At 46.9% G+C, this 27,981-nt stretch overlaps 1 protein-coding gene across 2 annotated transcripts; it reads right to left on the bottom strand.

The window, feature by feature from the left end:
* Nucleotides 1–253: 253 nt before the first annotated feature.
* On the bottom strand, nucleotides 254–27,456 carry LOC118091279 (uncharacterized). Of its 2 annotated transcripts, XM_035128082.3 has the most exons (19): nucleotides 27,255–27,456; nucleotides 24,928–25,067; nucleotides 22,474–22,588; nucleotides 20,729–20,903; nucleotides 20,059–20,170; nucleotides 18,662–18,768; nucleotides 16,311–16,437; nucleotides 14,974–15,094; nucleotides 14,297–14,382; nucleotides 13,949–14,079; nucleotides 12,336–12,395; nucleotides 9,972–10,038; nucleotides 8,924–9,018; nucleotides 7,626–7,754; nucleotides 5,592–5,706; nucleotides 4,688–4,825; nucleotides 3,928–4,094; nucleotides 1,519–1,610; nucleotides 254–903 (listed from the first exon to the last, which is right to left on the bottom strand). In XM_035128082.3, exons 2-19 carry the CDS (start codon nucleotides 25,010–25,012, stop codon nucleotides 708–710), a joined length of 2,118 nt encoding a protein of 705 aa, XP_034983973.3. In that variant the 5' UTR covers nucleotides 25,013–25,067; nucleotides 27,255–27,456; the 3' UTR covers nucleotides 254–707. The 2 variants fall into 2 exon arrangements, with proteins under 2 accessions (XP_034983973.3, XP_034983975.3); XM_035128084.3 differs by lacking the exons at nucleotides 20,729–20,903; nucleotides 22,474–22,588; nucleotides 24,928–25,067; nucleotides 27,255–27,456 and having other exon boundaries at nucleotides 14,974–15,090; nucleotides 20,059–20,376.
* Between the last annotated feature and the right edge of the window lie 525 nt (nucleotides 27,457–27,981).

Genomic DNA, 27,981 nt, shown 5'->3' with positions numbered 1-27,981 from the left:
GCCACACCACAGGGGTCTCCACACCAATGCTGAAATTTGAGAGCCCAAAGTCCGCCACTGCTTAAATGAGTTAAATCACAATTGAGCCCACCTCCCACATACATAAATCAGAGTCACGTAACATGATAGAGGTAGCAGGGTCCCAACTGTGCAACCAAGCTAAATGCAGCCTTTTGGCTTGAAGGTAAAATTAAAATTAAAGTAAAATTAAAAATTTTACATTCCGTTTCAAAATGAGTTTCTTGCATCTTCTACTACTAACATTGCACCATCTGTTACAATTTTTTTATTATTTCCAATAATTCTTCATGGGGGACAGGTTGCATAATTCAACTTTTTAGGTCATAGGCCTAGCCAGTGCTTTTTTTTCTGGGGGTACGCAGCGGTACACATACCCCTAAACATTTTGTGAATCTTTGTAGCTCTGTCCACTTTATTTTTCCCAATTTGAACTATAAAATGGTGATTTTCTTGAGTCAAAATGAGAGTACCCCTAAACATTTTTTTAGGGGGGAAAAGCACTGGGCCTAGCAATAAAGAATGGGGAAGGGGGGAAGGGAAGATGGAGAGATCCAGCCAGCCTCCCTTCCTCTTCTCCTGATGTAATCATAGAGCCCACCTGATTCAGTTCAAAAGCAGGCCCAGGTAGGAGAGAGAGATGTTGGTGCATCTGCCCATTTCAGGGTGCAGAAGGGACTGACCGGCTCTTAAGTCAACTTCCAGCGCTTTGCCACAGGCCACTGCTGAGCCTTGAGCCTTGCCACATTCACGCTGGTGGCACTGATGTCCGGTGAAACTGGCTCATAAGAACGGAGGGAGAAGCTGGCGGACAAGAGGCCCATCCGGACGCAATCATCCATGTCTTCTCCAGCAAGCAGCCCAGCGAGGATTCCAGCCATTAAGCTGAAGAGAGAAGAGGCCAACTCAGCTTACCGAAGGAAAAAGACCAAGCTCTTCAACAACTGAATTTCACCGTTTATAGTGGTTTTATTTTAGTGTTCTCATCCTGCACCCCAATTCCGGTATGGTAAGAGGTATAAACCCCTTGTCCCTCTCCCAGACCCACATTTCCCTGGCGTAAGAGGATGACTGTGGTGCTGGCACCACCATGAGTGGTTGATGGAGAACCTTTTGAGACATAAAGGTCTTGAAACCTCCCATTTCGGCACCGCCTCTTGCCCAAGCCCTGCTGCCCCACTAAGAGGCTCCAGGTGCTTTTTTACAATTGCGGCGTCTGGAGGCACGTGGAGCAAAGATGTCAACATCTTGTTGAGACTTAATTGCCTCCATTTCTCTCTCTTTCATATGAAGGCTCAGGAAAATGACAGCTCACAATAAACCTTCCCGTTTCTCTCACCACCTCTGGATAAATATTTGGACTAGCGATTCCTTAGCAATGCCGCGTACATGCAGGCACTGTTTTGTTGCCACAGCAACCAGGGGGGCAGGGGCCAAGGAGAGGAAGGTGGAAGAGCCTGGTGCTGTGGCAGGAACCTCTCTGGGCCGCTCGCAACATACCTGTCACCTGCTCCGGAGACATTGACTATCTCCTCCGCGGGGACAGGGATCGCTGGGTAGTGAACAGCACACAGCTCCTCTGCAGCAGTGGCCTGCAAGGTGAGATAGGAGAGACAATGGTAGAGGCACCCTGAACCTGGAGAACTGTAAGATGAATTCGGGCTCCTTTTATACATTGTCAAGTGAATGCTAGAGGCAGAGCAGACCCTAGAGGTGGGGAGCCAGAGACCCAACTGAACTACGCGTGGAGTTGGCACAAGAAGGGAACTTCTCATTCATTTCAGGAGAAGCCAATGCGGTGAAGAGGTTACCATGCAGGAGTCCAGGGTTCAAATCCCCACTTGGGTCACGAAGCTCATTGGCTGGCCTTGGGCCAATCATGGTTGCTCAGCCTATGCAACCTCATAGGGTTTCGATGGTAAATCATAGAATCATAGAGTTGGAAGAGACCACAAGAGCCATCCAGTCCAACCCCCTGCCAAGCAGGAAACACCATCGAGATGAGAACTAAGTTCAGTCGTACCTTGGTTTTTGAACAGTTTAGTTCTCAAATATTTCGGCTCCCAAATGCCGCAAACTATTTTTGGAAGCCGAATGTCCGATACGGCTTCCAATGGGCTGCAGGAAGCTCCTGCAGCCCATTGGAAGCCGTGCTTTGGTTTCTGAACATTTTGGAAGTCGAACGGACTTCTGGAACGGATTCCGTTCAACTTCCAAGGTACATCTGTACACTTCCTTGAGCTATTTGGAATAAAGATGAAATAGAAACGTCACAGTAGTAGGGCGGGAAATAGGCTCTGCTTGATAAAGGGTTGTGTCATACTGGTAAGCAGTTATTACCCCAGGGATCAGGTCAGGAGTACCTCCTCAGGTGAAGCTAATTTCTATTTTAGGAGTGATGCCCCCCAAAAAAATTCTCAAATGCCATACTTGCAAATGGACATCCAGAAATCTATTTGCAAATATGTGCTAAGTTTCTCCCCCACAAACACATTTCTATGCATACCACACAATAACAAAAGTTCTCCAGGGATTTGCAAGCAAACAATTAAAACCATAAAACAAAGATGAAATCTTGTCCAGAATAAAACCAGCAGCTGACAGTAGAGTCAGTACAACAGACCTAAAAAGTACTGGAATAATAAGATTGAAAAGTTTCCTTCACCAAATAGCTGAACCGTGGGATTTCTGGATACACATGTAAGGGGTATACACATGTACTCTGCTTCATGAATGCTTTGTTGGACTGAAACTGGTCCATAAAAGCAATATTGACTACTCTGAAAATCTCAGGTTATCAAAAATTTTTAAGACAAGTTACTGGTCCTCATGTTCGCAAAGGCTGAGTCCTGCTAGAATCCTGTTCTCACAGCAACCAGGCAAGATGCCTGTGGGAAGCCTGACAGCAGGAGCCAAGTACAGCAGCGCTCTTTCCAACTTGTGACTCCCAGCAGCTGGTATTCAGAGACATACTCTGACCAGCAGTGGAGGCACAGCACTGCAATGGGTTGGTAGCCGGTGAAAGCCTTTTCTTATTCTCTCTCAAAGCCATCCAAGTTGGTGGCCATCATTGCCTTGTCTGGAAGCAAACTCCATAGTTTTAACTATGAACTGTGTGAAGAAGTCCATTCTTTTATCTGTCCTGAATCTTCCCACATTCAGCTTCATGGGACGTCCATGAGTTCTAGTGTTATGAGAGACGGACAAAAACTTCCCTTTGCCTACACAATCTACTGAAAACTCAAAAACCAAAGTGAGGATGGGACATTTTTAAGAGCTTCCATTTTTCTGCAATATTTGAATTCCGGTTCCCGGGGTCAAGTTTCTGCCTACACTGACATTATCCCTAGATAGATAGATAGATAGATAGAATTTTTATTAAATTTTCTGTGTTACAATTTAGAATACTCATTTAAACATCCTTAAAATATCAATGACTTCCCTTCTCTTTCCATGGTTCATTTTGCAGATCATAAATCCCTGCATATTTTACATACTAAACCATTCAATATTCCATTATCCATCACAACTTATTTACACTGTTGAATTTATCTTAATGCTGCCAACGTTTTCAAATGTACACAATTTCCCCCCAAATATTCAATAAACATTTTCCAATCTTCTCTAAATGTACTGTATGTTCTTCTTGTTCTCTTAGTCTATCTGTTAAATCCGCAAGCTGCACATACTCCATCAGCTTAAGTTGCCACATTATCCCTAGATTTTTAACTGGCTTAACTGTCAAGATTTCCTCCCAAGGAAATCTGGGAAATAGTGCTTAATATAGAATTTTGGGTCGGATGTCCCTTTTCTTTATACTTCCCTGCCTGCCAAGCACCTTTTACCTACAGCTCACGCCTCCCCCTTCACTGTTTTTATCCCTTCACACTTCCTGCCTTATGCTCCTACCTTGTTGAAAATTCCAGGAAGAAGAGAGGACCTCCCATTCATGTTCTGGCTGCAAACCAGGACGCCATGTTGGCCAAGTGTCACAACGAGGCAGTGCAGCTCTCCCAGTAAGGGCTGGGCCAGGGTCACGGCGGTTTTGACAGCATCTTCCAGTGTAGATGGCAGATCTTTAAGAGTGGAGGAAAATTAGTCGCAGAGCATCAATGCCACCCATAGGGTTGGGACCCCGAGAGTCATCTAGTCCAAACCCCTGCAATGTAGGAATCCTGCCCCACAGCTATCCCTGGCTGGGCTCAAACCACCAACCTCCTGGTTAACAGCCAGACGCGCTGACCCATTGTGTGTACATAAAATCATCGTCATTGTTTTGTCACTGCGGGAAACAAGTAGGGAACCTTTTTCCCTAGGTAGAGTCATGGTAGGAAAAGTCAGCTGGAAGGGGCTAATCGTGTTGGTGGGCAGAGGAAGATCCAGTGGAGGATGTGTTTGCAAGACAGCATGGTTCTACATCAATAATGGAGAACCTGTGGCCCTCCAGGTGTTACTGGACTACAATTCCCATCATCCCCAGCCAGCATGGCCAAGGTCAGGGGTGATGGCAGATGTATCCCAGAGCACACTGGTTTCCAACCTGGGACAAACAATACTAAGATAGTTTGGCCACAGTCTGACTCAGTATATAAGGCAGATTCAGTATATTCCTAGCTTTGGAGGGAGGGGGGCAAAATATTCCTTGCCTCCACTCTCAAAAGTGCCTCACCTGCCGGAACAGGATGCCCCAGGGTCCGGTTGATTGCTCTTAGTTCCCGTAGATTGGGAGATATGCATGCCAGGGCTCTCCAGCTTTCTGAAAGGAATGGCTTAGAAGCCTTGTCCACATCTGTCGGCTCGTAACACACTTCAGAAGAGCATCAAATGGGGTTAGATGATCTGACCCGACAAACGTGAATCATATGTATTCAATGATGCATCTGTCTAGTTTACAAACATTGTCTTTCTATTAAAATGTCCAGGGCAATACCAATGCTATAAATCTTGTTGGCTGCTGAGAAAAGCATCAGGACACACACAAAAACCCAGCTTGGACATGGAGCTTTAAAGCTCAGACCTGTGCTAGAAACACAACTACCGGTAGAGCCCTCCACTGGCATTTACAGGTGTCACTATTCAAATACAATGGTTAGTTCCCTGTTCATGTTCTCTTGATATTTCATCACATTGCATTCTTAAAATGTTGATTTACTGTACAAGAGCTAAATGCAAAGAAAAAATATGTATCATTGTCATCAATATTTTATTTATATGCCACTCTCTCTCAGAACACAGGGCGTTGAGCGTAGTAGTTTTTCTAACATTTGGAAATAAGCAGCAAAATAAGCCAGAGTAAGATGATGCTGGGAACATTCCCTTACTAGGAGAAGGTGAAAAGGGACGTAGCTCAGTGATAGAGCAGCTGCTTTGCATGCAGAAGGTCCCAGGCAATATCCACAACGTTGCCACATAGGGCTGAGAGAGGCCCCTGCTTGAAACTCAAGAGCCACTGCCATTCAGTGTGGACAATACTGAGGTAGATAGACGAAAGGTCTGACTCTCTAGAAGGCCACTTCCTATGCTCTGTTAACGCCATGCATTTTAGGCTGTGCTTTGTGAGTGCCCCTTCTTACCTGCTAGGTTATGTTCCCTGGCAATCTGACAGACATACTGAATAGTGGACAGGGGCACATTCCCATCAATGCACACGAGTGGGGCCGAGCACAGAGTCTCCTTGAACTTGGACACCTGAAGGAAATTGCATGAGAGACAGAGACAATATTGGCAATTGGAAATCCATGTTTATTCCAGGAACGAGATGTTCCTCTTTTCCTAAAGTAAAAGAAGGAAATTCTGTGGCTGGCCATATTCCACTTGGTCAGGTTCTTCTGGTCGCTCCCAGTGACGTCATTTTGCTGCGGATCCACCGTTTGGCAACACACCCAGGTCCCTTGCAGAAGCATGCAGCTCCAAGTGCACCAAACTCAAAGGGAAGTGAGTCCCACAAGTGAGTGTTGCCACGACTCAGCTTCAAATTCTGGTGGGGTGGGCGGGACCAGGTGCTGAGTCATCTCCATAGCTTTAGTCCTGGTTCTCAGAACCCTGATGCCATTCTTGAACTCTACAGCTGTGCCTTAAGATGATCTGTACCTGTTATGCCATTGTAAGCTTTGACAAAAAGCTTACTTTCTTACACATAAGAAGCTTTGGGACTGGAGCTAGGACAAAAGTGAACTTTTTGTGGATAGGAAAGTGATGGGGAAACACTATAAAAATGTGGGATGATGATGAGACGGCATATAGCCAACCTGCAAACAAATCAGGATGCTTAGTAAGGAGCAAATATTGAGCCATCTTGGCACAAGCAATCCAGGATGCCCCAAGACCAGGTCATCTGGGGGAGCCTCAGAAGAAGGTCTCCAGCGTCTAGGCCAGGCTTCCTTAACCTCGGCGCTCCAGATGTTTTCGGCCTACAACTCCCATGATCCCTAGCTAGCAGGGCCAGTGGTCAGGGATGATGGGAATTGTAGTCTCAAAACATCTGGAGGGCCGAGGTTGAGGAAGTCTGGTCTAGGCAGATGCTTTCCCCACTGAAACCAATGGGGTTTAGTTCTCAACAAGCATGAATAGGATCCAACAAATCCAAGGCATTCACATTATTTTAAAACAAGCAGTAGAATCGTATGGTTACTTAGAAGTAAGGCCTGTTGGTTTCAATGGGATATACCCCTTGGTAAGTAGGCATAGGATTGCAGTCCCAACCCTGCTATATGCAGTCCCAACTAGTGTAGACCTAGCCTAACATTTTGCCCAGCATCCTAGTCAGGGGTGGGAAACCTCTGATCGTACAGAGGTTGCTGGACTGCAGCTCCTATCATCCCTTGCCTCACTGGCTCAGGCTGATGGGATTTGTAGTCCAGCAGGCTCCCCACTCCTGCCTTTGGCTTTTCATTCTGCTCCAGCAGCCTCTTGCATTCACCGAAGGCAACATTGCAACGCAGCACCCATCAACAGGTAGAAGCCGGCAGAAATTCTGAGGCGCTTTTGTTGCTGTGTTATTCTGTGGGAATCCAAGGGAATCATGTATCATTTAATAGCTGTGCCTCCTTTTTTCCTTCCTTTAATAATGAAATGGGGATCGGAAAAAGGTGGAGAGAGGGTGGGAACAATGACCACTTTTTTCTTTCCAGGAGCTAAGCTTCAGCCTTTCAAGGGTCTTGGTGATAAGTGGATTACTGACAGGCATTCATACCTTCTTAACCAAACAGTATCAGCTGTTAAATGCAGACTTGGGTTTTTTTTCCCAACAGGCTTTTTTTATTAATGGGGGAAAGGGTGGGGTTGCACCTGAATCACTCCTAATCACCCCTTCCATTAAGTGTCCCAAAAATACGCCTCAGCCACCAAGGAGGCTGTGTTTATCTGTGTTTCTACAGCTCAGCACATCCTAGAAACACAGAGTCTGGAAGGAGTTGTGGCTGGAGGCAGCAGTGGCAGAAAGGTGGCTTTCAGCACTCCATCACAATGCCGCCTTCCAGAATTACCCAGTTCTGGATTTCCCCTTTGTTTCCTTCCTAGGTACCCTGAGAAAATATCCTCTGCCCCTTAGGAGAGTAGAAGCAGAAAAGAGGCACTGAGATTTCATGCTGTACGCAGAAGGGTCTTACGTATTGCTCGGTGATCTGCTGGTGGATCTCCATGTCTCCCAAGCCCAGGGAGAGCTCTCCGCTGCCTGTGAATACGGAACAATAGGTGGCTGTGTTGTGCCCTTCCAGTCGCAAGACACCTCTCATGTCCTCAAAGTAAAATGGGGGGGGGGAGAAGAGAAATTTAGTGTTCTGTTCTCTGCAGCTCATTCAGAGCAAAATGTGCACCAGCGCCTGCCCAGCTAGTGAATGTGCTTCCTCATCTGCATGAAGAATCTGGCCTCCAGTTCAAGGAGACCTGGAATAACACCATGAAGCAAATGTTAATCCAGGAAGCGTCACACAGGAGCAGCCTGGGACAGGTAGGCACATCCCAGATGCACCTGGGTCTCACGGATATCCATGGCCCTGGAGCATGCAGGCCTCTCAACTTTTCCCGGATCATTTCTGTTGCTTTCTAAATCTGCTGCCTCAATTCCACATTCTCTTTAGCTTAAAAGAGGGGCAATGGACATCCTTCTGAGGGTCACATTCCATTGTGGGTGGAGACTGACACAACAGTGGGCAGAAAAAGGAATGTAAAATTCACACCTTTTGTACAGGACCCCTCTTGGTCCTCCATCCAGACAAGGAAGAGCCATTATCAAAGTTTGAAGACACATTCCAGCCAGGCCTTGCTTACTCAGGCTGTGACCTGGAGCGAGGCAGATGTAGTCTGGGGAGAGCTTGGAGGGTCAGGTGGATCTGAGATTCCCCTTCTGTAACTTCCCTGCTATGGAAGGGCTGTAGCTCAGTGGCAGACCTTCGCCTGTAAAAGGTCCCTGCTTCAATCCCTGGCATCTACAGTTAGGACTTAGACGCCCTGGAGAGCTTCTCCCAATCAGTGCAGACAAGACTGAGCCACACAGAGTGGCTAGGAAAATCCAGCCAAATGGGTGGGGTATACTTAGTAACATTATTATATATATTTTTATTATTATTCTAGATGGACCTCTCATCTGACTAGTTATGAGGCAGCTTCCTGTGTCTCTAAAATGAAGAGCTCCCACAAGGAATCTCGTAGCAAGCAGAGAGTGGGTACATGGGACCGGAATGATGAAATTTTGTGAACTGCAGTATGAAAAACAGCCACCCTGCTACGGATTAGTTTAGAACAGGCATCCCCAAACTGCAGCCCTCCAGATGTTTTGGCCTACAACTCCCATGATCCCCAGCTAACAGGACCAGTGGTTGGGGAAGATGGGAATTGTAGTCCAAAACATCTGGAAGGCCGAAGTTTGGGGATGTCTGGTTTAGAATAACCATAAGCTGTGAGCTACCATATGCTTGCAGTAGCGTAGGACGGACTCGGAATGCTCATCCTTCCCCATGACGGAGATAAAGAACGGGGTCTTCCCAAGACGACTTAAGCAATCTGAAAATGGAAGAGAAATGGAACAAAGTTGGATTATCGGCCAACAACCCTAGAATCTGAAAGTCAAGGTAGAAGCATTCTGGGGTCATCAGTCAGTGAAAAATCTACTGCACTCTTTCTAATTTATATAGGAAAGCGCCTTTCAGCAGGCCAAACTATCCATCTAGCTCAGGATCAATAATTGGTCTTTTTAACAGCTAGGAAATACCTGAGAGGTGCCCCTTCCCTGCTCCTTTACTGAGGATGATGCAATCTAGGCCCGCATGTAAAGAGAGGTTGCAGTTTGAGATGGAGACTAAGAGAGACATAACACTCTCAGACTCATTATGTTTTGGAGGGATTCAAGCGCATACTGACAGATTCAAGTTCCACAAATATTGTTGGTTGGGAGGTCTTGCACGCAACAAATCCACTTCCCCAAAAGTTTGGAATTTTTGCAATAAAGAGCACACCCTATGAAGTGTGGGATAACATTTTGTTTGATGCAACATCTTCTAAGCCCCCTGCAAACAAATCAGAATGGATCCTCATTAAATATCCAACATTGTCTAATCTGCCTGCAAACAAATGAGGACGAATGCGCAATAAACAGGTCATGTGGAAGTGCCGTAAGAGAGTGTTTTGGGGTGCCGGCTGTCTCCCTAGAGATCTGGGAGCAATGGACTGTTCCCACATTAGATATCCAACTATAATAATAATAATAATAATTTATTATTTATACCCCGCCCATCTGGCCGGGTTCCCCCAGCCACTCTGGGCGGCTCAACCTGTATATTTGTAAATAAAAAGCAAATGTCAAAAGCACCAAACAAGCCCATCCAATGGCCTCCTTCCCAACAAACCTGGGGAGAGCTGAGACCATGGAACTTCCTAGCTCGGTGATGTGGGGGCTGAGGATAGCAATATGCTACACCCAGTATCTCCCTGCAGAGAGCAAAATTAGAATGAATTACCTGCTAGATTTCTCCCCACACCACCAAACGACTGTCTCACTATTGATGGATTTGTCTGTCCTCCGCCCTGCAAATGCACAGAATTCAACAGAACAGGGCAAAAATTAGATATGCCTTGATTTTCCCAGATGGACCCGTAATGCTACTGCTGTGTCAACATTGGTTCAAGTTAAACCCAAGTTCTCTCGAGACTATTCCACTTTATGTGATGTCATGGGACTGGAACAGAAGAAGCTGCCAATAGTTTAGACTATTGATCCATCTAGTTAGCATTTTCTACTCTGACTGGCAGCAGCTCTTTAAGACAGGCACCCCCAACCTTTGGCTCTCCAGATGTTTTGGACTACCATTCCCATCACCCCTGACCACTGGCCATGTCAGCTAGGGATCATGGGAGTGGTAGGCCAAAACATCTGGAGGGCCGCAGGTTGAGGGTGCCTGCTTTAGGATTTCAGGCAGGAGCTTTTTCCAGCCCAGTAAGAAGACAATTAGGGACACAGGTGGCACTGTGGTTTAAACCACAGAGCCTAGAGCTTGCCAATCAGGTCGGCAGTTCGAATCCCTGCGACGGGGTGAGCTCCCGTTGCTCGGTCCCAGCTCCTGCCAACCTAGCAGTTCGAAAGCACATCAAAGTGCAAGTAGATAAATAGGTACCGCTACAGCGGGAAGGTAAATGGTGTTTCCGTGCGCTGCTCTGGTTTACCAGAAGCAGCTTTGTCATGCTGGCCCCATGACCTGGAAGCTGTACGCCGGCTCCCTCGGCCAATAACGCAAGATGAGCGCCGCAACCCCAGAGTCGGTCATGACTGGACCTAATGGTCAGGGGTCCTTTTACCTTTAAGCAGACACTAGGGATTGAGCCTCAAAACTTCTGCATGCAAGGCAGGTGCTCTGACAATCACCTATGGTCCTTCCCCATACAACATGAGCTAGGCTACAGCCAATCGTTACAACAAACTTATTTCTGTCATCTGCTGAAGTTCCCCTATTTCTTCTAGAAATGGAAAATCTATAAAATCCAACTGTCTACTAGGCCAACATTCATCATGGTTTGTACTTTTCTTCTCTGTCTCCAAGGATTAAGAAGTGTTTTCTTAGTTAATTGTTAATTAACTAACCATTGCACTCTTCCATTTCTGTCTTCAGCCACTTGTCAGCTAATCACAAAGGTGGCAAGACATTTGGCTAGGGAACTCTGCTCACTTTTACCAAAGAGGTGTGTCTCATCACTTGGCATCAAACATTCCACTAGATGACATAGGGTGAACTCCTCTATTTATCAGCTTTAAACCCTCTTCTTTTTCTGCACTCCACAGAGGTTTCATCACTTATTATGGAACGTTTTTATTTCTCTTAGCTCATGGGTCCATGTGTATGATGATGACCACCGTCATTTTTATCATAGCAACACCTGTGACCCATAAGAAATGGCTGGGAGGGAAGTTGTACCACACCTAGGCACCACAAGACAGTGTTAAGCTGCCGCTGCTGCTACCTGCCTATGGAAGAATTCCCATCAGTCCTCACCAATATGGCCATGTAGTCCAAAACATCTGGAGGGCACCAGATTGGTGAAAGCTAGTCTAAGCAATGTGTCGCTCAAGTACATATTCCCAAACACCAACTTATTAGGCATGTGTTGCCAAACTGCTGGTTTTACTTATATGTCAATAAATCTTAGATCTACCTGTTTCTAAAGTTATATTTTAATGGTATGCTTCTTATGGATATTTCATATTGTTTCATGTAAACCACTTAGAGGTTTTTGTTGATTAGGTGGGTTATAAATCTTATTAAATAAATGAATTATTGAGCTGCTCTTGTGGGGCGGACTTGCCTGGAAAAAGTAGTGAGCTAGGGCTTTTCCATTGCACCCTGAAGACTGCTTCCCCCGCCTTCATTTCTCTGATGACACAAATTCAGCCTTCACATCAACATCATGTACAGATGTTGCATGATGTTACATAAGGCATAGGCAAACTCATCCCTCCAGATGTTTTGGGACCATACAACTCCCATCACCCCTAGTTAACAGGACCAGTGGTCAGGAATGATGGGAACTGTAGTCTCAAAACATCTGGAGGGCTGAGTTTGCCTATGCCTGGTATGGACCTCAGGTGGCCCATTTCTATCTGCTCAGATCAGCCCATTTCTAACCACCTATATACCTGTTTGCTTGCCTAACACCTTTTAGGCTTGGTCACCTGCCTGGGCAGTACCTGCTTGCCTCCAGACTGCCAGCCCTTATACTTCCTAATAGTCTGGAAAGGTGACATGTGAGCTCCTTGCATCCGATGAGCTTTACAGCAACAGGCTAGGTTAGGGTAAAGAAAATGCAGCTTAAATATTGCTAAGTGCAATTACCACTATTGTTGCATCTCTTGCCTTGGCTATGAAATCGACGTTGATGGCACCAATGACCACCTGAAAGGAAAACAAGAGGTGGGTGGGTGGGAGGGAGGGAGAAAGCCATCAGCAGAGCTCTCTTCCAGAGCCCTTCCTCCAGGACATGCCCACAAAGCTAAGGCTGAGGAATCTGCAGCTCTCCAGACATCGTTGAACACCAGCTTCCATCAGCTCTGACCTTTGGCCATGGGGATTGGTTCTTTGGGGTGTTGGGGTCTAACACCATCTGGAGGGCCACAGTCTCCCCAGCTCTGCTCAAAGCAGAAGACAACCACAGTTTTTGCAGTGCCACCGAGGCAGTAGAAACAAAGGAGGGTTATTGTGTCCTTGGTAGGCTAATAATGATCAACACTTGGCTTGGTGGATCAGAGGTTGCGCAGAAGCTGATCTAGATACGCCCCTCATATTAATGAAAGCTTGGCTTGCAGTTATCAGACAAGAGGAGGAGGAGGCATGTTTCAAGCAGATGCTTGAAAGTAGTAAATTCACAGCAAGGACAGACAGACAATGTGGTGGCATCTGTTGTATATATTGTGGTCTACAACTTCCATCAGCCTCAGCCAACATGACCAATGGTAAAGGTTCGTGGGAGTTGTAGTCCATAACATGGGGGCACCATGTTACCTATATGTGCCTCACATTCTGTTGCATTTTCAAAGTCTTCCGTAGGCCACCTTGAGAGGGTTCCCTAAAAGGCAGTGGGAGCAAATAAATCAACTTCGTCCACAGAAGAATGGTCAGTGCATTTCAACCAAAAGGTTTTCCTAAGTACATATTGAAAAAGTAAATAAATGCAAAGCCCTAATGCAAATTGTAAATAAACAACCTCTAGAGAGAAAGTACAAAATGATTGTCAAATTGCATTTTTAAAAACTCTCAAGATAGTCACTGTCCAACATTCATGCAACATCAGACAGCTGATTAACAACTCAACATGTTTTCTGGAGGTTATGTTTGAGTATCCATTTTAAAACATGTGTTGTTTGTGTTAGTGCCCCTGTGGATGGGCTGTGGTTGAAAATGCATTAGGCATTCCTACCAAAATAAGTTACTGCTTTTAAAAGCACTTCCTTGAGGCATGCCTCTTTGCTCTTCTTGTTCGATGACTGCAACATTTGCGTTTCCAAGCAAGCATCATTGTGACTAAACAGATATTCTGTTTTCATACATGATTGGTGCACATCATAAACTGGCATCAGCGAGGAGTTTGACTAGGTGACTTTTAAGATCTCTTCATTTGAGCTCCACGTTTGTGACTTTTTGTGTTGTTTCACCTCCGCTGAGATTATCTCCATTTGAGAAAAAATATTTTGCAGGGAAGCACTGCTAGTGTTAGAGAAGGCAAAAGTGGTGGCTGACCTAAAGACCCTCACTTAACATAGTCTAACCACCAGGTAAGCTTTGTGCAAAGACATCCGGATGAATGCTCAATCGTCACGTTACCTGGAGGAGTCCAAGGCCAAGACCGCAAAGCCATGTGCTGCAAGGTTCAGGCGATGTGTAAATGAGCTGCAACAGCCAAGCTGTTTCTCTCTGAGAGAGTGGCGACCCTTACAGAGCAGGCCACTCACCGGTCTTGGTGCAGGAGATAAATTCTCGTCTTGAGGCGAGTTGTTTCTCCAGCCTGGGAATCTTTGGATCTTGTTCAGGGCCACAGCTATGCGGCTGCCCACCTTGGCGTTGTTCTTGATCAAGGCAATATCTGATATGGGGAAGGCTATGATGAAAGGGAAATAAAAGCAGAAGAACCCAAGAACTAAAAGAAACTGGTGCAAAGATCCCCCTCTATTTTAATTTCCCAGAATGTTGCCAATGTAATGTTGCTCTGGGGCAGTGTATGGAGAATATTGGGGGGAGGGATTATGCAATTGGATTTTGAGGAGGGGAAGTAAGAAGTGAGCATTTTCAGGAAAGGATACTGGATCTAAGTGACTCCCCGCTAGTTAACTTGTTTAGCTTCTGCAGCAAGACGGGTGTAAGCTCCTTTCCTGTAATTCCTTTTTCCCTGCAAATGTAACAAGAGCAATCTGGATGAGAGCCAGTAATTTTATATTTGTATATGAGAAGAGCACAAATAAATCATCTTTCTATCCATCAAAAGGGGGAAACACATCTATGCTACAGACTTAATAAATATATGCATTGATTATCCAAGGTGAGCTCTGCTCAGGCTTTTAAGTGGAGGAACTTGATTGGAGAAAACCTGTCCCTAGAGGGCACCCACTGACTGGAGCTTGGGTGTCAGAGACCGCAGGGATCTGTGGACAACGCACACACAGACACACACACCATTGGTGCTCTGGCAGGGCTATGGAAGACAAAAGGGAGACAAACAAAATAAACCCAGAACATTTGTGTTATGAAAAGTTATGGGATTTCAGCAGCACCTTATGGGATATGCACTGATTGGAAATGAAAGAGTGTGCCTGCCCCCCAAAACTTCTGCAGACACCAGCAGCATTCAAAATGGGATCAAGTATGACAGCCCCAATAACACCATGAGCACAAATCATTGGGAATGAGCCATGAAAAAAGATGCCTCTATGGGGGCCCTAACTCTCCTTATACAATCACAACAGAGGAGGAGGATTCTTACCGAGCCTCTCTCAAAGCCTGCTGGATTGCTTCTTCAATAAGCTGTCCTGAAGCAGCTTGATCCTCAGGGCAGGGAACGGCAATCAGCACGCCACTGCCCAACTGCAAATTCAGGGACCTGGCTGAGGAAGAAAGGTCGTTAACTGTGTGTCTCTGCTGAATAACTCTTATCAACGGGTGACAAAGGTGGCATCACCAATTTCATCGCTTACAGATGCATATGCATGTGCTTGCAATTTGTTTCTTTATCCCAGTAGCCTCTGGTGTCAACTGCTTTGCACCCAACAAAGTTTAATGCAGTCACTAACTTGGTTCCGTCCAGACGTTTTGGACTACAACTCCCATCAGCCCCAGTGAGTGCATAGATACATGCGGGCACCCATCCTTTTTTTTCTGTACAATTTCCCTGGAACGGGCGGCACGTTATGACATACGGTCACTTCCTGGGCCATTCTGAAAGAGATTTTACCACTGCAGCATCCTGCTACTTAGCAGCTCCAAGTCACATCAGAATGTTTAAAAAAGAAATAATTATAAATAATAATTATTTCGCTTGCGTTACATTCCAAACCATGCACAGAGCCAAGAGAGTGAAGTGGGCATATTCACTCTAAAGAGCAGATTGAAACAAGTAGGTCCAGGCAGTGCTTTTTTTTTTCTAGAAAAAGAGGTGCAGGAACCCCCACCTTTTTTGGACGGACAACCCTAAGTTGTTGAGCTGCTTTCAGCAGAAAAAAAGTCCTGGGTCCAGGCACTGGCAGAGGAACGGGAGTGCAGAGGGAGCGGACCGGCCACAGCACCACTATTCCAATAGGGTGCCATCGCGGCGCCCCCCCCCCCCGGACATGCACCGCACACCCCACCACGCCCCCAGCATGTGTGCCACGCCTCTACGGGCAGTGCGCCATGCTCCCAGGATGTGTGCCACGCCCCCCAGGTGCACATCACGGTACCCCGGGGCACCAGCCACGCCCCGTCTGCTCTCTGCCCCCCCCAGTAGTGGAGCATGCAGCTTCACCACTGGGTCCAGGGTGCACTTGTCACTTGGGGTGTGGGCAGTTGCCAGGGCTGCTGCCCCCGCCAAGCCTCAACATCAGCCCTGCTGTTAAGAACAGGATACTGAAAACAAGAGAAGATACCCAAGGATGGAAAGGAGCATTTGGGACAGACTTGTCCTGTTCCCATGTGCATTTCTTCAAAAGTAAACCCAACGGACTACAACGGGCTTTGATCCCCACTACGTGTGCAATGAACTGCTGCCTCGGGGAAAGTGAGAAGCTCATTGGTTTAAACTCAAACACTGTTCTCAAAAAGCGCTTTGTTCCACGGACAGCTCACCAATCAGCTGTGCAGCATCCTCCTCGTTCTGCACATGATATGGGGCCTGGAAGCCGCTCTGATGGCAGAAGAAGGCTGGGAACTCTCTGGAGTCTCCAAAGGTGGCCACACAGACACCTTGAGTTTCCTGCAGAGGTGAAGAGTGGGGGCCAGATGAAAAGATGTGACATGAAAGCAAAAGCCATCTTTGCTGTGCTACGGACCAAATCACTTAACCACACTACAGAATCAAATTAAATTTCCACAATCCCAGGTCAGACCATTGGTCCAGCTAGCTCTTCACTGTCTGCTTCAATGGGCAGGTGTGTTTCTTAATCTGACTAGCTGAGGGCCCTGCTGCCTGGAGATGTCAGGACTTAGGGACTTTTGCACCTATGACACAAGCTGCATCACTGAGGTACAACCCCTCCCCAAGCAGGGAACCCTTACCACTCTCACACAAAAGCATAAAATTACAAGCCCTTTCCTCCAGCTCCACCCACTTGATAGAATCCAATCTCGTGAACTAGAAGCAGCTAGCCCAGGCTTCCTCAACCTCGGCCCTCCAGATGTTTTGAGACTACAATTCCCATCATCCCTGATCACTGGTCCTGCTAGCTAGGGATCATGAGAGTTGTAGGCCAAAAGCATCTGGAGGGCCGAGGCTGAGGAAGCCTGAGCTAGCCCAACAAATCTCTTTCTTGTTTTGTCTTTGAGTGGTGTCTACAACCTCAAAATATATACATTTTAGTTGGTATAATCTCTATAATGCATGTAGGCTCCCTGTGGCTCATGGAGGTATTCCTTGCAGCCCACTAGGGGTGCACAAGCTGGATGTCAGGGGGACTCCCTCCCCCCGGTCATCCTGACTAGCACTTCGCCCAGCAACAGCACGAGCAGCGAGTCAGGAAGAGGGAATGGGGAATGGAGTGGATTGGAGAGAGGGCTCAATGAGGTGTCTGAGCCCTGGCAACGCTATGGAGAACAGAGCGTGTAGGAAGGGCTCAGAGACATGTCAGAGCCCTGGCACTGCTCTGGTCGAGGGTCAGGGGATGAGGGACTCAGCGAGATGTCGGAGCCCAGGCGCCACCCCAGCCAGCAAGAGGGGAGACCTCTATTTCTGGAGCCCGAATTGAGGCATGCGCCCGTACGTAGGGTGAAGGGGCGGCGTTTTGGGGTGCCCAGGCTTTTATGCTGGCTGAAAAGCAGGCGGCAGCCATTGCCGGGTGCTGAATCGGACTAGGCGGTCATGTTTTCTGTTATCTCTGCACTGTAAATAGTATGCACAACAAAACTCTTAAAGACAGTGCGGACTGGAGCGTCTTTACTCGAGAGTAGCCGCAACAATCCCCTGACACCACCCAACAACTTTTAAAATAAATTGGGTAAGGAAGTATCAAATCAATTTGATGAATACTTTGGTTGCATAGAAACATTTATAAAAACAGATAATTTGCCTCCTTCACCTCCAGTACACTAAAAAGAGGGATAGGCATATCTGTCCACTTCAGTTTCTCCTTTTCCCAATGTTAAGTTCAGTTCCCCACATTTCCACATAAGTTTGCACTTTTTAAAGTTCTTGTGAAAGTTACAAAGCATTTTAGTGCATATTACATTCACATGCAATTTTGCTTAATATACAATTTTTTGCAAAGCAATGTTCCCTAACATTTTTGTAGGTTATTTGCACTAGCAAATGCATACTTTGCCCCAGTATATGCAAAATTGCACATTGCAAAATATGGAGAAGTGAAAATTCTGAAAGCTGGCTGTGTTTTGGTTTGTATATCGCTTTGGAAAGTATAAATTACAGAGGCTTGCCTTTAAATGCAGGGCCAGCTCTAGGCCCGCCCCCGGTGGCGCAGGGCGCCAGGCCACCAGGGGCGCCGCTGCGCCCGCTGAGAGGCACGGCTGAGGCTGCCCCAGGTGTGCCTCCGCTGTTCAGTGGCTTCAGGCCGCTCTCCGGAGGTGCACGGGCCTGGGGCCGCCTCCGCTGCGCGCAGGGGTGTCGCAACAGGGGGTGGGCAGCACCCCCTGGCCCAGGGCCGGCCCTACAGCAGGCTGGGTGGCGCAGTGCAGTTGCGCCCGTGGCAGCCCCCCTGCGCGCGGCACCCGCCCGCCGTGCTGGGAAACGGGGCGGGGGGCGCCGAGCATGCTTAAGACGGCTCTGTTTAAATGTAAACTTTATCAAATTCTCCACTATCCCTACTGCAGAATATCAGAGTTCTGAGCAGGACAGCCATAACAGTACAACCATCCATTGAAATATGGGAGTAAATTCTACGTGAAGCTGGAACGACAGAACTGAGAAAGGCCAGATTAGCCAGCCTTATGTCTCTTGTTCCTTCTGCACTGCATTTGTGGCTCCTTACCAGATACTCCAATGTCCTGCCAATATCCAGTATAGACTTCACACCTGCGGAAATCACAGCAACTGGAGTGCGACCTAATTCTGTCAGGTCCGCACTCACATCCAAAGCTGAAAAGGACAGGGAGAAAAGACTGAAAAGACAGTTGCCCTGCCAAATTCCATAGCCCCCAAAATGGGCAAACTGGTGGGGGTGGGAACCATCATAATTCTGTATTAAAGTAACATATGAAGTTGCCTTATGATGAGTCAGACCATTGGCTCACCTTGCCAGTACCACCCACTCTAATTGGCTGTGGCCTTCTATGGTCTGAGGGTCAAACAAGATGCAACTTCAGCAGAAGAATCCAAGAGTGCTGCATTCCATGTTGCCACCAGAGGTGAAAAGGGGACAGTGCCACCCTGCCCTTTCGCCGCCACCGTCCCTGCTGAAGCCTCCCTTACCTGGGTTGTTTGGCAGCATCCACAAAATGGCACCTCATGGACCAAATGAGAATTCATGAGATTTTGTGGTATTTCGGTGAGATCTCGGCACTGCTGCTTCTCCATCGGTGGCAGAGGGGGTGGGGTGGGCCCAGTGCCTGCAGTGCAGAGGCACTGCCTCGTGGGCTTCTGCTGCCTGAGGCGGCTGCCTCAGCTCACCTCATGAGTTGGCCGGCCCTGGATTAATCCTATACATGGCTACTCCAAAATAAGTTGTGTTGGTTTCAGTGAAATATACCCAGTGCTTTTTTTCTGAGGGGATGCAGGGGTACACATACCCCTAAACATTTTGTGAATCTTTGTCCATTTGTCCATTTACTGTATTTATTTTTCCCAATTTGAACTATAAAATGGTGATTTTCTTGAGTCAAAATGAGAGTACCCCAACCATTTTTTAAAGGAAAAAAAAGCACTGAGTGTACCCCATGGCAAGTGTGTATACCGGTAGGATTGTAGCCCTAAACAAGTAAATGCATTTAACCCGATGTGTTTCGAAGTAGCAACTGCAAGGTGTGTGGGATGGATCAGATTTGAGACTGTGCTGTATATGAATTGGGGGGGGGGTCATGTCCTGGCTCTCACCGCTAGAACAGAGAGGAAGCAGGGTAGGGAGGGAAGAATGTGGAGAAATGCCATTAACTCAGATGTAGCCCATGCAGTGCCCTGCAGATGCTGCTGGACTATAACTCCCATCATCCTTGTAGGATGAGCTTATGGGAATTAGCATCCAAAAGTATCTGAAAGGCCCCAAGTTTCCCATTCCTAGAGGAGGAGATCCATAAAATGGTAGGTGGTTATAGGCCTAGAATTTATACGGTATATATATTAATATAAACAGCATTTAGCATTTAACCTCTGGTAATAAAAATAGAACAGCATTTGGAATTTAACTTCTAGTTGTAAAATTAATTCTCTTACTCTTCTCTCCTCCGCGGTGAACCCCTCCAATTCCTCCTGTCACAAATACAGGGATCTTTGCTTTGTGTGCCACAATCATGGTTCCAGCCACAGTTGTACCACCAGACAAGCCCTGTGTGGAACAGCCAGTCATCATCTAGATTGCACAAGACCCTCAGCAAGGAGTGCTTAGATCGCAACCCTCTCATATCGTTCCACCACTGGGCAAAATACAGCAATGTAAGCCAACCTGGGCGGCTCGAAAAAGAGATTCGGTGAATTAAGGGAGATAAGGCTATCCATGGTTACTAGTCATAGGAACTGTAAACTACAGGGGTGGGGAACCTGGACCTAATTAAGCTTACTGGGTCACCCCATTTGGCCCGCAAGAAACTGCTTGGGTCACCCTGCATGATGGCCTCTGTTGGGAGAGATTCAGGGGAAATGCGTCTGTTAATTCTCCTCGACCTCTCCGCAGCTTTCAAGGCTATCAAGCAAGGTATCCTTCTGGAGTGGCTGTCTTAGTTGGGGGTAGGTGGCGCTGCTTTGCAGTGGTTCCATTCCTACCGATCCAGCAGGCTCTTCTCGTGTTCTTATGTTATGTTCAGAGATTATGTGTGCTCTATAGAGATTTGAACCAGGGGGACGTAAGAGAAAACGACCCACCCACCCCGAGAATTCAGTCCAATACCTGACTGAGAACGTAGGGAAGATCTCTCCGAGACACCTTCATTGCATTTCTGCTCTTGGCCAAAGTCTCAAGCTGTTCATTCTGGAGCCCCACGTGGATGCGGCCACTTAAAATGCCGATAGTTGCTGGCACAGACCCATTTGCTCTTATTATTTCTTCCACCTCTCTGGCCATGCTGGTGCATTGCAAGCAACGCAATAGAAAAAGAAGGCAAAATAAGTTGCCATGGTATTAAAAACTGTACTGCAGGCATCCCCAAACTGCGGCCCTCCAGATGTTTTGGCCTACAACACCCATGATCCCTAGCTAACAGGACCAGTGATCAGGGATGATGGGAATTGTAGTCCAAAACATCTGGAGGGCTGAAGTTTGGGGGTGCCTGCTGTACTGAATCACCCAATCCCTCACCACACCCTCATTTACATTTTATTTCCTTCCCCTGTAGCTCCTCTACATAATCTGATGCCTAACAAATCTTGGGTTAGTTTTAATGGCAATGAGGTTCTTGCGCATCAATTCATGGCCAGATTGTCAGCACAGGGATAAATCAGAGATGGGGAACCCTTGGCCTTTCAGGTGTTGTTGGGAGTACAGTTTCCATCATCTCTGACCATTCTGCAATGCTGGCTGAGGCTGATGGGAGTTGGAGTCCAACAACATCTGGAGTGCCACAGGTTCCCCAGTCCCTGCTCAAAAATGTAGGTGGCAATCTGGGATCCCCCCCTGTCCTAATAGCCCTGCCTTTAGCCAACATAAAACCTATTCTCTAGTATGTCAAGGTTATTGGCCAGTGCTATTTTTCTAGAAAAAGAGGTGCCAGAACTCACCATGACCACCACCACCACACCCCCAGGTCTCTTATAATGGCAATGGAGCCCACCTGAGAGGTGCCGGGACTAAGTTCTGGTGAATTCCGGCTGAAAAAAGTGCACTGCTTTTATCTATTCTGAATGGCAAATTGTTTGGTGTAGCCTCCCTCAGATTGTACACATTCCCTGATGCGCTGCTTTTCTAATTGCAATGAACTTTTCCCACCCAGAGGAGTGTTCAAGGATGCAATTCCCTCACTTGCAATCTGCAGTGGTACCTTAATCCTAAAGAGACTGTGCCGTCTGTTCATTTACTGTGCAAAGACTGCCCCACTACCATCAAAAAGTATGATTATAGGGATATGAAGCAGGCTTAAGTGGCTCCTACCCTGCATGTATATGTTTATTACTTGGTGACTGCAACTTCAGGCAATAGCTAGAACTTTTGAAGCAGTCATCAAAGGTCAAATGTAATTGACAGAGCTGTCATTTTTCCCGATGACTTCAGCATTGATACGGGGTGGCCTGGGGAGGGGCTCTTGTGGTGGGTCCCATATTTTCTGCCACTTCCATTTTCTTAAAATTTCCCCCAAAAGCCACTCACCCAGCGGCTAGGTACAATGCAAAATGCATTACTGGTGAAGACCCCTGCCACACAGCCACCACGTCACCTTCCCAGGGCTGTCTACATAAATTAGCATATGCAAATTCTATGTAGATTTGTGTCAGGGGCCTCTGCCCCAAGTCCTTTAAATGCCCCTGACCTGGCGACCCCAGAAAGAGTCCTTTTCAATGAAGGCAGTTCAATGAGTTCAGTTTAGCTGCAGATCAACAAGCAACGAGGTGTCAGGAGAGGTGCGTGCCTGTGTGCATTGGTCTCTGGCCTAGCCCAGCTTGCAGCTTTTGCTGTGCTAGAAAATTACAGTCTCTGCCTACCTCAGATTCTGGGGATATGGCATGCCGTGTGTAATGATGGTGCTCTCCAAGGCAACGACAGGCCTCCTGCTGTCCAGGGCCTCCCTCACCAAAGGATGGATGCAGAAGTCGCTGCCTAGAACAAAATATAAACACTGTCGATATCTAATGGGAAAGTGTGGCAATCAGGGCAGGACTTTGGGGCAGGAGTCCAGGGCCTCAAAGAGCAGAAGGGCTCCAAACAGAGCAGGGCTTTGCTTGCATTTTGAAATCTAAGTAAAGAAACACACATGATCAGGGGTCCCCAAACTAATTGTGTGGCCCCCCAATGACCCCCGCTGCTGCCCGCTCTTACCGGCGTGCCGCGGTGCAGTTGCCCATCAAGTTGCGCACAAGTTATTTTATGTGCTGCGCCAACCCGGAAGTGCACCGGAAATGATGTCTGCGCATGCACAGAAGTCATTTCCGGAGGTGCCCTGCGCCAGAAAAAGCAAGTGCACGCACGTATGGGAGTGCGTTCCCCCACCCTCTGGCCTGCCGCGCGATCGGCGCCGGAGTAACCGGCCCGAAGCCGGGTAAGTCTGGGGACCCCTGCACACAATCATTTAAAGAGGGAGCCCCTGTAAGGCCATTAAGGATGCAATCCAAACTCTGGTGAACAGCAGCTGGGCGTAATGGAATGTGGGAACCACTGCCACACCTGTAGCCCCACCGCCTGCACCGTCCGAACCAGAAGGCAAAGTGGGGGAGGAGTGGAAAATTGTGAATGTTTGCTGCATCTGCTCAAGGCTGCCATAGCAGAAAACTGTAGATTGGGGCCATTGCTACAACTTGCCAGTAGCTTGGGATCCAGTGGGTCCTTGGCTAGCTGAGATCCACCCCCTGCCCTCCTCCCACTCCTGAAATGCCCCAATTGGGGGGGGAGAGATATGTACCAGCTACCACCTGTGGATAACCTCAGTGGCAGCTGCTGCCAATGTGTTGTTTTATGAGGGTGCAGTTGGGGGTTCTGAGGCAGCAGAGTCACTCCACTGGCAGAGCCCAGCACAGCCAAACAGAGGAAGACTGTGGCCTCATACAAACCCCCTCTAGTGCAGTAGTTTTAAAAATACCTAACTGTACAACTGCTCACTGAGAGCCAGTGTGGTGTAGTGGTTAAGAGCGGTAGACTGGTAATCTGGGGAACCGGGTTCACATCTCCGCTCCTCCACATGCAGCTGCTGGGTGACCTTGGGCTCGTCACACTTCTCTGAAGTCTCTCAGCCCCACTCACCTCACAGGGTGTCTGTTGTGGGGGAGGAGGGGAAAGGAGATTATTAGCCGCTTTGAGACTCCTTCGGGTAGTGATAAAGCGGGATATCATATCCCAAAAAAACCCTCTTCTCATGATGTGTATTCTGAACTACAAAAAGCCTGGGTTTGTTTTGTTTTGAAAGCGGATTTGTTGCATTAGGACAGACTTTGCGCTCTCAACAGAGACGTCTTTCCCATAGGGCCTACTGGCTCGTTGTGCCACGGCGCCAGCCTCTCAGGGGCGCCCCAGCAAGTGGGGGAGCTGTGCGGCTTTGCCAGCGGCCTCCCCTTTCCCTACATGCCACCAGGTGGTTGGTGGTAGGAGCCACTAAGCCCTATGGCTCCGCCACCGCTGCCGCCTCCTCTCTCTTGACCGCAAGAATCCTCTCAGCCTCCGCCCGCCAAGCCGCTGTCGTCCGAGGGAGTGGCAGTAGCGGGAGCAGCTCCCGAGGGGCCTCCTCCGCGTCACCGGGGCCCGCCGCCCCACCACCACCACTCCCCGTGGCACAGGTGGTGGCGTGGCAACCACCTCCTGTTCCCCGGGCCACTGGGCAGCAGCGAGAGCACTGGCAGCAGGCTGTCATTGTCAGGCAGGAGGAGGAGGCACCCCGGAGCATCACAAGCGAGTGCGGGGTTCCAGCGGTCTGGCCAGCCGCGCCGCGGCCACCACGTCGATGGTGTCTTCTGTGGGGGGCGGTTCCCAGGGCTGCGAGGTGGTCTGCAAGTTGGACCCAGAGTTCTAAATTCTGGGAAAGGGAGGGTGCGCTGGAGGGATCTTTACGCCATGGCGCCAGGTGTGCTTAAGATGGCCCTGGCTCTCAAATTCAAGCAGCACCCTGTCCAACACTAAAATTTGGCGTACGCTTCCCCCTCTCATGCTCCCTTTTACAGCACTGTTGTGGTGCCTCCCTGCAGCGCGGTGCTCCATGCGGCCAAACTGGTCATGCTACCCTAACACTGCCTCTGAACTAGAGTGGCAGAGAGCATCAATCCACTACAAATGCACAAATTAAATGCTCCGGTGTGCACCTGAATCTGCCCTGCAAAATAATGGCAGTCTGAAGGAACACCCTGATGGAGGATGAGCTATCAGGTGATGTACATGTATGCATGAACCAGCCTTAATACTGCACACAAGGGTGGCATAAAAAAGAGAATGCAATCTCTTCAAGAAACACTCACTGTTCAAGTATCTTCTTATTTGGAGAACACGACAAGCCACAGAAGCCACACGGCCTCCCAAGGTAAAGGCAGGTTTCAAAATCATTCTTTGATTGAAGAGAAGGCCAATTCATGAAGACCAACGCTGTCAAAAAGTGGGTCTGAAAGGAGCAAAGTTTGTGTCTGTTCTCAGACTTTCATTGACTTGCAAGCTGGTCCCTTCCTTATCATTTATTTAGGCATTTATGCCGTTGTACCATCACGTCATGCCCCTCAAAAGTGGCTTCCAATGTGTAGTCAAAGACCACAAATCAACCCATCAATTTATAAAGCTGCATAATATTCATGATAACAGGGAAACTAAGGGAGAATGGAAATGGAACAGAGAACCTCAGATTAAACCTCAAATTTCCCTTTACAAAATTTTCCAGCCCAAATGGAAGCTAATGGGAAGAGCATCTGCTTGGCATGCAGAAGGTCTCTGGTCCAACCCTCAGCATCTCATAGGAGGGCTTGGAGAGGTTCCTACCTAGAATCCTCAAGAGCTGCAGCCAGTCGGTGGTCTGACTGAGTATAAGGCAGCTTCCTACATATCTAACTATAATAGAATTGCAAAAGGCACCAGCTAAATATTCAGGTAACTAGTCCAGGACCAACCACACAATTTAGTGCTCTCGACCTTGATTTCCAGGATCCCTATAATTAGAGTTCCTAGAACAATTTATCCAAAATTAGAGTGATTTCTCCATCTGAGTTAAGGACTGAGTTACATGGTGAGGCTTATGCTGCTCAGCTTAGTTACGTATATTGTTTTAAAGGCATACAAATTGTTGCTGGCATTGCACACAGGGAATTTTGTGTGCTAGCCCCCCTGATGCGAAATACTAAAAACTAAATATCAACTAAGTTTACCTTTCAAGCAAATGCAGTTTGGTTTCACTACAAGTCCTTTGAAAAACTGTCTACACTTTGTTAAAACTAAGCAAGAGTCACCAATGTATTTTTTAAAATTATCTTTAGCAGCAAACCCTGCATTCTTTTTTTTAAAATAGTTTTTATTGTTTAAAATCAGCAGAACAACAAATACACACTTACGTATAAAAAGGAATAATAAGGTGGGGGAGAATAATAAGGGGTGGGGAAAAAGCAATACAATAAAGAATACAATAAAGATCGATAAAAAAAAAGAAGAAGAAGAAAAGAAAAAGAAAAAAAAGGGCAAGAAAAACCTTATTCTTACAATATTTCGTCAAAACTTATCCTCACAGATTTACAAAACAAATAAGAATATAGAACAGATACACTCATCACATCTACATATAGATACTTCCTGTCCCTTTTGTTGCACACTTTTCAATATCTTAAGTTTCACAGGCTTATGTTAACGATATCTCTTTTTCCTCCTCATTATTATTCTAATCCTTTCTATTTCTCTCAAGCATCATTCAATATCCGTGAGTAGAGAGCTATTTGGGTAATATGTTTTGAGATAGTTCTTATACACTCTCCACTCTTTCACTGTCTTTTGTACAGGTATATCTCTCATTGAGTCTGTCAACCATGCCATCCTAATATAGTTTAACATTTGTGTTTGCCAGTCTATTACTGTGGGCAGCGTCTCGCTCTTCCAATTTTTAGCTACCAAGATTCTAGCAGCGGTCACAGTGTATAGGCATAAAGATCTTATTTCCTTATTTATTTCCGGTGGTAAGATATTTAAAAGGAACATTTCAGGCGTTTTTTTAAATGTTATTTTAAACATTTTCTTTAGTTCTTCATATATCTTGTTCCAGTATTCTTTTATATTTTTGCAGGGCCACCACATGTGGTAGTGTGTGCCATCTTCTTTCTTGCACCTCCAGCACCTCGGATTCATACCCCCATACATTTTAGCCAGCTTACATGGTGTTAAATGCCAACGGTATATCATTTTCAAACAATTTTCTCTTAGGTTAAAACATGCTGTAAATTTTAGATCTTTCTCCCACAATCTCTCCCACTGGTCTATGTTGATGTTATAACCCAAGTCTTGGGCCCATTTAATCATTGGAGTTTTAGTTTGCTCCTCGATCGTCTCCCATTCTAAAAGATAGTCATACATTAGGGAAATTTTCTTCTTCCTTATTTTTGTTATTATCTTTTCAAATCTTGACATTTCTATTGCTAACCCTGTCTCTCTATCTACGATTAGTTTCTGATTCAGTTCAAAATAATGATAGGACCCTCATTTTTATTTCAGGTTTCGCCCAGCTGCACCTTTGATTCTTCCCACCCTCTTAGCAATCCGGTATTTAACTAGCATTGGCTTTTGACAGCAGAAAAAGGTGGCAATGTGTCTGGTTCCTTACCTCTACGAGCGCTCCTTGTTTCCACCATATGCTGGCTGAACTTTCCATATGACCAGCGCTGCAAGAAGATGAGCCTGATGGGAATTGCAACAGACTGATCTTGGCTCCAGCTGTTCTGCATTCCAGCCATGGACTCCACGCCAAGCAAGTCCATTTATCATTAACAGGATAAAGCAGCTGGCATTCTGGAACCACTCTCTGCCTTGGGGAAAGGGAAGGCTGTTGTCAAATTGGAGAAAACATCTGTGATCTCCATGACTTTTGGTGCTTTTCCATGCTCAGCACCGTCAATTTCATGTATCTCTCTGAAGAAGTCAAAGCCAGTTTTGGATAATATTTCAGAGTTCCTATGGTGGTTTTAGGCAAGAGCACAAAACATGCAATGCAGATGCAGCAGGAAAATAGTGGTTTCGACATTTGCCACCCAAAATCAGGTAAATTTGACAAAAGAGGAGGGGGTGGAATCTGAGATTAACACAGGCTGCACTCTTTGAAACTGCCATAGCTATCAGCTGTGATAGCTCTGATTGAAATGAGCCCTTTTCTCCTAAACATTGCTCAGCCGCTGAGCTGTTATGCAATGTTTATGAACTCCTCAGTTTTGTTTCATGAAAAATAAACAAACTGTGCATGCCTAAGTCTCAGGGACAGATGGGACTGTGTATAAACCTCACCACGGGGCTGTGTTGTGTTCAAGGGTCGCAATTCAGAATAGGTAGAAAGCTGT

The sequence above is a fragment of the Zootoca vivipara genome, chromosome 9, assembly GCF_965207765.1.
Source record: "Zootoca vivipara chromosome 9, rZooViv2.hap1.1, whole genome shotgun sequence".
NCBI lineage: Eukaryota > Metazoa > Chordata > Lepidosauria > Squamata > Lacertidae > Zootoca > Zootoca vivipara.
This window is presented reverse-complemented; position numbering and strand designations above follow the sequence as displayed.

Coding starts and splice junctions, on each gene's coding strand:
- LOC118091279 (XM_035128082.3), bottom strand. CDS start 25,012: ATGATTTTGAAACCTGCCTTTACCTTGGGAGGCCGTGTGGCTTCTGTG. Junction 20,171..20,728: donor TTCCCTACGTTCTCAGTCAG/GTATTGGACTGA, acceptor TGTTCCACACAG/GGCTTGTCTGGTGGTACAAC. Junction 1,611..3,927: donor TTCCTGGAATTTTCAACAAG/GTAGGAGCATAA, acceptor CTCACCTTGCAG/GCCACTGCTGCAGAGGAGCT.